Source organism: Oxyura jamaicensis (genome assembly GCF_011077185.1).
Source record: "Oxyura jamaicensis isolate SHBP4307 breed ruddy duck chromosome 30 unlocalized genomic scaffold, BPBGC_Ojam_1.0 oxy30_random_OJ103, whole genome shotgun sequence".
Lineage (NCBI taxonomy): Eukaryota > Metazoa > Chordata > Aves > Anseriformes > Anatidae > Oxyura > Oxyura jamaicensis.
The window spans coordinates 16,375-28,478 of record NW_023304896.1 but is presented as its reverse complement, the minus strand read 5'-3'; the positions used below and the strand labels follow the sequence as shown (position 1 = coordinate 28,478).

Below are 12,104 nucleotides of genomic sequence, written 5' to 3'. Positions count from 1 at the left end.
CCGCCCCTTGGCCCGCGCGGCGCCGCCGTGATGACGTCGGCGGCCCGGTGGCGCCGCCATGTTGGGAGGGGCGGCGGACGGGGTGGGGGGGGGCGGCGCGGCGACCTTCCAAAGGGGAGGGGGGAGCGGCGGCGCGGATTGTGCGTCATCGCGGCGCGACGGCAGCGCCGCGCCGCCATCTTGGGGAGGGCGCGGGGGGAAGGTCTCTGGGATGGGAAGGGGCGGCCCCGAGCTGTCCACTCTGGGCCTCAGGAGACCCGCAGGGCCCCTGTGGTCCTGTCAGCCCCACAGGGCGCCCTTGGTCCTGCCCTAAAAAGTCCCCATGGCACTGTCACTTCCAAAGAGTCCCTGTGGCCCTGTCCCAAAAGGTCCCCGTGGACTTGATACCCCCAGGGGGTCCCATGGCCCTGCCCCAAAGAGCCCCCATGGTCCTGTCCCCAGACGGCTCCATGGCCCTGCCCCAGAAGGTCCCCAAAGGGCACCCATGGTCCTGTCACCCCCAAAGAGTCCCATGGCCCTGGCCCTAAAGGTTACCATGGTCCTTTCCCCAAAGGCCCCAAATGGTCCTGTCACCCCCAAAGAATTCCCATGACCCTGCCCCAAAAGGCCCCATGGACTTGACATCCCAAAGGGCCCATGGTCCTGCCCTAAAAGGTCCCCATGGTCCTGTCACCCCTCGAAGGTCTCATGGCCCTGCCCCTAAAGGCTGGGGACCTGGGATGGATGAGGGCCCCCAAGGTGCTGGGGACAGGGTGGTATTGGGAACAGGACCCAGAACGGTGACAGGTGACACAAGTGTCTTGTCACGGTGATGCCAACACTGTTTATTTGGGGACAGGAAACCTGCTGAGATCGGGATTAAACAGCCTTTGGAAATGGTGGCCCCAGACGCCATTTACACGCTGGTGGTCTGGGCGTCTTCACCGCCCTCATCCCAGCTCCGTGTCCCCAGGTGCCGGCGTCCTGTCCTGCCTGGCTGGCCCAGGATCTGGGTGATGGCACCCCGCAGATCAGCGTTCTCCTGCTCCAGCGCCGACAGCCGGCTCTCCTGCGAGGGGACAGCGTCAGCACCCACCACATGTCCTTGTCCCAAGCTCTGGGGCTCCTGGAGCTCTTACCAGCACTCTGCCCTTCTCCTCGGTGGCTTTCAGCCTCTCCAGGTCCTTCTTCCGTGTGCCTTCAGCCGCCGTCAACCTAAAATTTAGAGCCGGGGATGAACCCGGACCCCTCACCAGTAGTTGACAGCAGTTTGGGGTCAGCAGAGCCGGGTGCTGGGCACTGTTTTGGGGCCACACAGGCTTTGAGGACACCCAGGCTTTGGGGCCACACAAGCTTTGGGGACACCCAGGCTTTGGGGACACCCAGGCCTTGGGGATACACAGGCTTTGGGGACACCCACCTGGCGCCCAGGTTGGCCAAACGTGCATTGGCCTCTTCCAGCTGCTGGCGGAGCCTCTCGAGCTGCTCACGGTGCTGGCCCTGCTCCTGCCGCAGCCCGCAGTGCTGAGCCTCCAGCTCGCCCACCCGCGCCTCTGCCAGCCGCAGCTTCTCCCGGCTCTCTGCCACCTCTTTGCCCAGCGCCTCGATCAGCCGCCCGTGCTGGGGGAGGATGGGGGACAAGGGCAGATGTCAGGAGGGAGTCCCATGGGTGCCAGGGTGGGCACCAGGGTGGGCGCCAGGGTGGGTGCCACCCTCCCCAGGGTTACCTTTTCCAGGGGACGGATGGCGTAGAGCTCGCCCTGGGCCGCCGCTGCCTCCTCGGCATAGCGCTGCCACGGCACCGTGGATTTACGTGGCAGTGACACCGATGAGCGCAGCTTCGAGCGTCCCTGTGGCACCAGTAGCACCCATCAGTGTGGGCACCCTTGAGTGCGCAGCAGGGTGGGTGCTGCGCAAAGGGGGCCTGTTGCCCCCAAAGGGTCCCCGTGGACCTGTTGCCCCCAAAGGATCTCCACGGTCTTGTCTTGAGGGGTCCCCAGGACCCTGTGATCCCCAAGGGGTCTCCAAGGTCCCGTCATCCCCAAAGAGTCCCCATGGCTCAATTGTCCCCAGAGGGTCCCCATGATCCTACCACAAATGTTCCCCATGGCCTTGCCATCCCCAAAGGGACCCCATGGCTCCGTTGTCCCCAACGGGTCCCCACGGTCTTGTCCTGAGAGATCCCCTGGCCCCATCATCCCAGATTCCCCGTGATCCCACTCCAAAAGGTCTCCATGGCGCTGCCTCCCTCAAGGTGTCCCCACAGCCCAAAGGGTGCCACCAGTACGGCAGCACCCCCAGGGGCTGGCTCACCGTGGCATCGCGAGGGCCAGAGGACCCTGGGGTGTCCTCGCCTTGTGGCTCTGCCACGTGCTCGGTGCTGCTCTGCTTGCGCAGGCGGCGGCCGGCTTTGTTCTGCGCTGGCACGCTCTGGGTGCGCTGCACGTTCCTCCGCTCCCGGCTGGGACGCGGGGACGGCACCCGTGCTGGCTCCGCTTCCGTCCCGTCCTCGCGGCTGCGGACGCGGCGGATGCTGATGAGCGACTGGCTCTTGATGAGGGGGCTGTGCTTGCTCAGGTCCCGTGGTGGCACGAAGCCCGGCTTGTGGCTCTCCGCCGGGCTGGGCAAGGAGATGGGGTGGTGGCACAGGTGGGCACCACGGAGGTGTTGGACCCAGGAGGGACCGGGACCACCCCAAGTCCCACTAGGACCAGAGCTGTCCTGAAGCTATTTGCAACCATTTGGGAGACCCACCCAAGAGCAGAAACAGCCTCTAAACCCGCCTGGGACCAGAAACATCCTCTGGACCCAGCCTGGACCAGAAGTCTCCCCCAAACCCATCAGACAGCAGAACCTTAAACCCTTGAACCATCCCTGAAAGCCAGCCTGGACCAGAGTCATCCTGAAGCCATCTGGGACCCATCTGGGATCAGTCACCTCAAACCCAGAGTTACCCTGGACCCAACCAGGAGCAGAACCACCCCAAATGGCTCCCAGTGTCACCCTTCTGGCCCCACACATCCACCTTGTCCACACGTGTGTCCCCTGTCCACCCCCTGGTACCTTCGCTCTGTGGTGGAGCTGAGCCGGACGGAGACGGGGACAGGGGTGCCCTCCCTGATGGCATTGAGGATGGTGGGGAGGGGCTCCAGCTCCTCCTGTGTGGCCTGCCAGGACAAAACGGGGACTTTATGGGGATGTTGGGGGGCCCTAGGGCAGGTGACACACATGGGGCCGTGAGAACCCAGCTCTGCGCATGGGGAGAAGAAGGTGGCCAGTGTCACCAGCCACCCTTGGGGACACACCTGGTCCAGGCTGGAGAAGATGTCGCAGAGCAGGAGGTGGAGAGTGGCGAGCTCCAGGGCCAGGTCCACGTAGCCGTCATAGGTGGCCATGTGGATGCTGCTCTCAGGGTTGGCCACGCTCTGCAGGAAGGCCGTCATGGTGCTCCAGTTGTTCTCCAGGAACTCATTCATGAAGCCCATGTAGGCCTCCTTTTCACCAAACCTGGGGACCATGATGGCCTGTCACAGGTGGGCTGGCTGATGGGCTGGGCCACCACCTGAATCATGGGCCAGGCCGCCACCTCCAGGATCACGGACTGAGTCACTGCCATGTCCCCAGACTGAGTCACCACCCCGTCCATGGGGCAGGACACGGGTGAGGGCACTGCCATGTCCCTTTGGCATGCAGGGGACATCCCTGGTGCCCTGTAGGATGTAGGATCCATCTCTGCTGCCCTACGTCATGGAGGAGAGGTTCTAGATGCCTCCTTTCACATGGCCTCATGGTATGTTGGGAACATCCCTACTGCCCCACAGCCATTATAGGGCATGTGCCACACAGGCTGTAGGGGTCATCAACTCTGCCCCATGGGGACCTCCCTCCCCACCAGTACCAATGGTGTGCCGCAACGTACGTGGTGAAGTTGGCCAGGTTCTGGATGACCTTGGCTACAAGGGTGAGGGTGCGGGCGGTGGCCTCGCTTGGGTACTCCTGGACGAGGCCGAAGAGACTGGGGGACATGATGGCGGGGCAGAGAAACCGCAGGAACAGGGAGGCCGAGACCAGGCGCTGCCCGATGGCCGCCTTGCCCCGCGCTACACACTCCTCCTGCCACGCCGCGAAGATCTCACCCAGCTCTGCCGGGAAGGCTCTGCAGGGAGAGACGGGGTGGGTGGGTGTCCCTGAAGTCCCCCCATGTGCTACTGTGATGTGCTGTGGGACGTGGTGCCCGCTTTGCCTGAGCTTGTCCCCGTGATGGTCCCCTGTGTCTGTCCCAGACTTGTCCCCATGTCCCTCCTGGTGCCCATTGCCGTGTCCATCCCAGGCGTGGTGCCTTTTTCTGTTCCTGTCCCCCATGTCTGTCTCCAAACTTGTCCCCATGTCCTTCCAGATGTTCGTCCCAGTGCCAGGGCCCATTCCCATGCCCATCCCCAAGCCCATCCCCTGGTCTTCCTGCTGGTGACAGTCCCCATGCCCTCTTCCATGCCTGTCCCATTGCCCATGCCATTGTCCAACCCCTTTCCTGTCCCCAAGCCCATCCCTATGCAGGTGCCCACCCCGTGGCCAGCCCCGTGCCCACCCAGGGGCTGTCCCTCACTCGCAGGACATGGCGATGCGCTGGAAGGTCTCCTCGCAGACCTGCCGCAGGTTATTCTGGTTGTCGGAGAGGTCGGGGCCAGCGCATTTGCTGGGATCGACCTCACAGCTATCATCCGAGGTGCAGAGTTGGGCCAAGGCCTCACCTGGGCACCAGAGGACATCCGGTGAGGGACTGGCTGGCCACCACTACGTGCATGGCTGTGACAAGCCCCCAGGGATGTCCTAGGGGTGTCCTGCAGCCTGAAATGCCCCATAACATCCTGCCCATGCTCTGCACCTCGTAATGCCCCCCAGACCCTTTAATGCCCAGCCATACCCAGTGTGTCCTGGAGGTACTTGCCCCCCACCAGTTTCATGTATTCATCAATGGCCTTGGTGGCCAGTGTGTTCTCGCGGAAGATCAGCGCCTCCCGGTCGTCAAAGCGGTCCAGCTCGGCCACGCCAAGGTCAATGAGGAATGCCTATGGGGTGGCCATGTTGAGAAGCTCAACCCATGGGCCCAACATGACTTGACAACCCCAGCCCAGGCCATGCCTGGATCTCCTGGAATCCCCTCGAACTGCATTTCCTATCCTCTCCCATCCCATCTCACTCACAGTACCATGCCATGCCATGCCATGCCATCCCAACCCAACCCAGCCAGACCCAACCCAGCCCCACTGAACCCAACAGAACCCAACCTGACCCAACCCAACCCATCCACCCCATTCCACCCATCCTATCCCATCCATCCCACCCCTTTCCAACACAGCCCAACTCAACACATCCATCCCATCCCATCCCAAACCAACCCCTTCCATGCCATCCCACCTATCTGAAAGCATCATTGCCTGGACAATGCCCAGGTCTCCTGGCACCCTCAGCCTACCCCAACTCACCGTGCCTACCTCAACCCCTCTCTTGTCCTGACCCTCCATGCCCATGCCACTATGGGCAACGCCTGTCTCATGGCCAACCCTCCATGCCCATGGGATCTCAAACAACGCCCATCCTGTCCCCCTTCCTACCCTAACTTGCTACGTCCATGACGCCCCAGGCAACACCCATCTCATCCCTGTCCCACCCCAACCACCACGTCCACCACATCTCGGTCATCACTTGCTCTACCTTGGCTTTCCCAGTGCTCTGCAAGACATGGACCAAGGCGCCGGCCAGCTCTTCCTTGTGCCGCACAGCGATGGTGGGCTCCAGGTGGGCACACAGCTCCCGGTAGTGGAAGGTGATGAATTCAGCCAACTCCTTGTAGCGTACGATGGGTAGCACCCGCACCTCCCGGTACCGCCCACGTACCCGCACCGATGGTGCCCGTTCACTGCTGCCATGGCCACTCAGTGGGTACCAGCGCTCCAGGGGCTGCCGGGCGGCTGCCAACTCTGCCAAGGGGACGGTGACAGATGCCACCATCTGGCAGGGGTGGCCCTGGTCATCGCGGCAGAGGGCGAGGGTGAGGGCACGGGCAGGTGGCAGGGCGGCCAGCTGGAAGAGCTCGCCCCAGAAGAGCTCGCCATCGGGACCGGCCACCTTGGCAGTGGTGCGGGCGAAGAGCACGCCATCCAGGTGGAGGTGACAGCGGAGGCGGCGCCGGGGTGGCAGGTCCCGTGCCTCGTACACCCACAGGCTCAGCGCCAGCTCCAGCCGCTCACAGTTGTCCTATGGGGGCGGGGGGAACCGTTGGGTCAGGGTAAGGGAGGACGTAAAGTTGGTGGGGGTGCTGGGTGGACATGGCGTGGGGGTTTTGCGGGTGGACATGGGGACAGGCGGGGACATGGTACCGGAGGGGACATGGACGGATGGGAGGGGTCACGGGGGCAGGAGGGGACAAGGGACTGGAGGGGTTGTGGGGACAAGATGGGGCACTGAGGACTGGAGGAGATATGAGGGCAGGAGGGGACAGGGAATTCTGCAGAGGGACAGGGACAGGATGGAACACAGGGGACAGAAGCAGGACATGGGGGAATGCCAAGCCCTCAAGATAAAAGGGGGCATGGGTGGGGACAGGACCCATACTCAGGATGCTGAGGGGTGTCCCTGGGGGTGGCAGGGGTGTCCCATGGGTGCCCATCCCCGCAGTCCCACCTTGTTGGGCTGCACAGTCCGGCGCAGGTTCTCAATCCATCGGTCGCGCTCGGCCAAGGACGTGCAGCCGAAGGACCGGCTGCCCTCACCAGTGATGATCTGGGTGCAGGGAAGGTGTCAGGAAGGCACCCTGGGTGCCCAGCGGATGGTCCTGGCTTGGCACCCGTGTCAGGGTCATCTGGGTGCTTATGGCTGTGCTAGGGTGTGCCAGGTGCCCAGTGGGGATCCCCTGGGGGCTTGGGCAGGGTGCCCTTAGTGCCCTTGGTGCACCAGGAGCCAGGCAAGGAATTATGCTGGGGTGCTTGGGGTGCTCTGGGTGCTCCTCCAGGGTGTTCTGGGTGCATGGACATGATTTCTGGGTGCCCTGGGTGCCTCAGATGCCTGTGCAAGGTGCCCTGGGTGCCCTGGGTGCCTCTCCAGGATGTCTGAGATTCCCGTGCAGGATGTCCTGGATGCTCTGTCTCCCCCTCCAGGGTGCCCTGGGTGCCCTGGCCACCTCCGAAGGGTGCCCCAGGTGTGTGGCCAGGACCATTACCTGGAAGCAGAACTTCTCGCCCACGATGCTGCCATGCATGGGCCGGATGATGACGTTGTCCCCAGTGAGGTCCAGCTCAGCAGCGCTCGGCGGTGGCAGCAGGGACTCACGTGAACCACTCTGGCTTGGGGTCCTGAGGGGACACGGCTGCCACCAGGGGCCCTCCCCAGTGTCCCCACCACTGTCCCCGCCACCCTCCATGGCACTGTACCTCTCGCCATCAGCCACTGCCGTCGTCTCTGTTTTGGCCACTGAGCGCCCTTTCCGATCCCGGAGGCGCTTCCACAGCAGGCCCTGGTTTAGGGACAAGGGGGTGGATGCCATGCAAGCTCCTGGGTGCAGCGTGGCACCCACGGGTGGCACCAGGACCAGGATGCTCACCTTGACATTGCTGAACTGGGAGGTGGCCGAAGCATCGCTGTCAGTGCCTTTCCCTGCTGCCCGTGTGTTTCTCTCCTCCGTGGCCGGGTCTGCTGGAGCCACCCACATCAGCCCCCCCCCCTTATGTGCACCCCCCAGCCCCCCAACACCATGGTAGGGTGCAGGGGGCAGGATATGGCCCAATCCCCCCCCACACACACTGCCCCGGGAAACATCAACCAAAGCAGAAGGGAGGAAGGAGTCCTCCTGCCCCCGGAGGTTCTGGGTGCCAAATCCTGCCAACCTGCAACCCTAAAATTCAGCCAAGCTTTGGGTGCAGCTTCGTGGGTGCAAGGGAGAAAGGTGCAGAGGGGCTGGGGGGGACCAGGGAGGGGGAACTCACCTCCCTGTGTGGTGCAGAGCAGCCAGCGGCGGGGGCCCATGGCTGGCAGTGGTGGTGCCTGCCCGTGCTGATGGGGGCGCGGGGAGGAAGCCGAAAGTGCTTATCGGCTGGATCAGCACACGCAGCAGTGTGGAGGAAGCAGTGACGGCACCCGGCATCCTTGCATGGAGGACTTCCTCCAGGCCCCCCGCTCAGCGTGGTGCAAGGTGAGGGGCATGGCACAGGGCACAGCGTGGGGCACAGTGTGTGGGGCACGGTGCACAGTGCATGGTACATGGCGTGGTACACAGCACGGAGCACGGCACGGGGCATGGTGCAGCGTGGGGTGCATGGCACAGTGCAAAGCACGGGGCATGGGGTGGTGCGTGGCATGCTGGATAACACGGAACATGGCACAAGGCATCGCACAGTGCTTGGCCACGATGCATGGCGCGGTGCATGGTGCGTGGTGCGCGATGCATGGTGCGTAGTGCAAGGCAATGTGCGCGGTGCATGGCGCATGGCCCAAAGGCTCCACGCACAGGCGCTACGTCGGAGCTCGCACCAGCACCTGCCAACACCCCTGTCATCAGCTCACCGGTGTCCCTCCTGCCACCCGCTGGGTGCAGGCTGGTGCTCTCGGAGATGGAGCTCGCGGTCCGGTTCCTGCTCCTGCTCGAAGCCTGAGGGTGCAGCTGGGTCAGGCACCACCACCTCCAGCACCCCGTGCACCCCAGGGTGCCCAGGGGTCCCCAAGTCCTCACCTCCTCGTCCCTGCCCATGTGGATCAGCTGTCCGTCCACCAGCGAGAAGTTGGAGACGTCCCACACTGGCACATCGGGTGCTGGAGCCAGTGGGATTGTTGGTGTGCTGTGAATGCTCTCTGGGGCTGGGGGTGCAGAGCAGGGTGTCAGGACCACCAGATGGGCGCTCATATGGTCAGCATGGTGGCGCCAGGGGACATGGCTGTGACCGTGCCACCATAGGTGTTACAAAGTCAAGGCACATGGGGCCACGGCATGGTTGGGATGATGGTACTAGGGGCCATGGGGCCACTGCTGTGCCACTGTGGGTGCTGTGATGCCAGGAGCCATGTCACCATGGTCGTTCCACCAGGGGTGCAGTGATGCTGGAGGACACATGGCCATGGAGGTGCTACCACAAGGGTGGCAATGCCAGGGGACATGCAGCTGTGGCCATGCCAACATCAGTGTGGAAATGCTGGGTCACACGTGGCCACTACCAAACCCTGTACAGGTCATGCACAGGGACCCAGACATCCTGCCCCCATAGGTGCCCCCCACCCAGCACTAGCAAAGCCTGGCCACATCCAGCCCCCACATCATGGCCCAGCTCACAGCCCCCGTGCCCCTCACCATTACCCACCCATCACCCGTTGCCCCCCCAGACCGCCATGGTCTCCACCGCCCCTCACTACCCATTGCTCCCACCCCATCACCCATAACCCACCCGCCACCCATTGCCCCCAACCCACCACCCACCACCCAGCTCCTCCCAGACCATCTCTCACGTCCATTGCCTGCCATCCCTCGCCCCCCCCCCCCCCAACCAATCACCCACCACCATCACCCGCTCCCCAGCACCTGTCACCCGCACCCTAACCCCTCAGCACCCCCGTACTTGGCAGAGCATCACGATGCACCCGCTCAGCCCTGGCACCGCTCTCCCCATGGCCTTTTCTCTTGGACATGGAGCGCAAATACTTCTGCAGGGTGGCCTTGCCACCTTCAGGGCTCCGTGGCTCCTTGGACACCTTGGAGGGGGCCGAGAAAGCCCGCTGGAAGAGGGACCGGCGGGTGCTGACTTTGGGCGCCCCCTTTCCAGCTCCATCATCTGGGCCATCAGATTCGGGTTGGCTGTAGGAACGCTTCCAGCCCTGCAGCCGGGTCCAGCGCCGGCTGCCCGGCGACCCCGTGCCCCGCTCAGGTTCCCGGTCACCCATGGGTGCTGCAGTTCGCCATTTGTAGGTCTTCAGCAGTGTCAGTGTCTCGGCTGCCGCTGGGGGTTTCTCTACCTCCATCTGCGGGATGGGGAAAGCCCCATGAGCCGCATCCACCAGGGTGGCCACAGGCTGGGGTGGGGACCTGGGGTGGTGGTGATGGGGAGGGCACCCTTGGCTGGCACCCCCAGTGAGGTGAGCCCATTCAAGAATCCCTGTTTGGGTGCCCCTGTCCACACAACCCTTCTGAGGCACCCTTATGTGGGCACCCCTCTCCAAGCATCCCTTCCAGGACACCCCCATTCTGACACCCCTTTTTGGGTTCCCCTGTCTCAGCATCCCCACTGGGGTATCTCCATCTGGGCACCGTTATCTGGGTGCCCTCATCTAGGGGGAGCTCTATCTAGACACCCCCTTCCATGTCCCCCGATTGGGGCACCCCTGTATTGCTACCCCATTTGCGCACCCTGACTTGGGTGCCTGTATCCTGACAGCTCACCTGGGTGCCCCTGCCTGCCCCCCCCACCCCAGACATCACCCCCATCCAGGCAGCCATTTCTTGGCACCCTCCTCCAGGCACCCCTATTTGTCCAAGCACCCACATCAGGACACCCCAATCCAGCACCCAGGAGTGCCCTGGATAACGGGACCCAAATAGGGGGTGCTTGGCTGGGGGTGCCCAAAGTGGGGCATCCAGCTTGGGCTGCCTGGATGGAGACAACAGGGAGTGAAACCCTCCAGGGTTTGGTGACAGCTCAGGATGGGTGATGGTGGCCGTCGGGTGGCCCCATGTGACAAGGGGCTCCCCATCTCCATGGGTGCCTGCGCTCACGGAGTGGCCAACACAGTGCCGCTGATCCTGCACCCACGCCACCCCCCCACACCTTCCCATGCTGGGGCACAGTGGCAGCAGGATACAGTGCCACTGGGGCACGGTGGCACCGGGTTAGGATGACACCCGGGTGGGTGGCCCTGCAGCCACCCCAGCCCCAGGCGCAGGCGGGTGCCGGAGATGTTTCCGTCGCCATCGTGGCCACGCCGCCGCAGCATTTCCTCCCGGCACCTGCACCCTGCGGGTGCCCCACGCCCATTGGGGGGGGGGCTCCGGGGTTGGGTGACCCCCCCAACCCTACCCAGCACCCCAGGGTGGGTGCAGGCCAAGGCGGGGGGGGTGCTCCTGTGGTGCTTGCACCCCGCAGCTTCCTTGGGGGGGCACCCACAGGGTGGAAGTGAGCTGCAGGCACCCGCTGATCTGGGGTGCCAGCACCTCAGCGCTGAGCTGGGGAGGATGCCCCAGAGCTGGGGGTGGTGCCAGTGCTTTTGGGGCCCACTCCCCCCTCTCCCCAGCTAGCAGCATCCTCCAGCACCCCCAGCACCCGTGAAGCACCCTTTGCTCAGCGGGGAGCTGCTTCACCCCATGCTAGCACCCCACATCCCCCCTTTGGCTCCTCCCCCACCCCCGGCTGTTTCTGAGGCCGGAGCATCACCCCAGGGTGCCACCTCCCTGCAGACCCCCCCAGTCCCGCCGTACCTCAGCAGCTTGCTGCCTTCTCGGCACCCAGGCTCGGCTGCCCCGGTTCCTGCCGTGGCTTCCCCATGTGACCAGGCAGGAGTTTCAGTCACACCCTCACCTCCGCCTCTGCCCCACTGATGTTATCGGTGCTCCCAGCCTGGCCAGATCACACTCGGCCACAGCCCCGGAGGGCACCGAGCCGGGAGAGCCATGCCGGGCCCTCCGTCAGATGCTCGGGAAATGCCGGAGGCCAGTTGTGTACGTCCAGCTTAAAGGCCATCATTAGGTTTCAGAGTGAACAGGTGGTGGAGACGGTAGCGTTGGAGCATCACGGTGTGTGGTGATGCGTGGACGCCTCTGGGGGCTGGGTGGGGAGGGTGGGCGACCCCAGCTGGGGCTGGGGTGGGGGTTTGGGGGGTCTCCAAAGTGGGCTGCGCTTGGGCTGTCCTGATGGACACGGGTCACACGTGTGCACGTGCACATCCACGCACAGGGAATGGGAACCTACGGCCACCCACCACCCCGTGCCTCAGTTTCCCCCTTGCTCCCTAGGGGCCAAGCTGCTGTCCTGGCACTGACTTTATTAGGGGGTGCTTGTGGCTACGGGCATGGTCTGCTGGGCCAGTGGGACCACGGCAGGACCTGTGCAGGCCAGTGTCCTTTGGGGCTGCAGACATTCTGGGGCAGGGTCCTT

At 64.1% G+C, this 12,104-nt stretch overlaps 1 protein-coding gene across 1 annotated transcript; it reads right to left on the bottom strand.

The window, feature by feature from the left end:
- Window positions 1-895: 895 nt before the first annotated feature.
- On the bottom strand, window positions 896-12,017 carry RASAL3 (RAS protein activator like 3). Its single transcript, XM_035313186.1, has 19 exons — window positions 11,429-12,017; window positions 9,579-9,978; window positions 8,702-8,826; window positions 8,536-8,620; window positions 7,577-7,665; window positions 7,407-7,489; window positions 7,196-7,328; window positions 6,661-6,759; window positions 5,692-6,234; window positions 4,901-5,045; window positions 4,583-4,727; window positions 3,899-4,135; window positions 3,285-3,486; window positions 3,043-3,146; window positions 2,293-2,599; window positions 1,707-1,829; window positions 1,400-1,599; window positions 1,119-1,194; window positions 896-1,048 (listed from the first exon to the last, which is right to left on the bottom strand). Exons 2-19 carry the CDS (start codon window positions 9,976-9,978, stop codon window positions 896-898), a joined length of 3,249 nt encoding a protein of 1,082 aa, XP_035169077.1. The 5' UTR covers window positions 11,429-12,017.
- Between the last annotated feature and the right edge of the window lie 87 nt (window positions 12,018-12,104).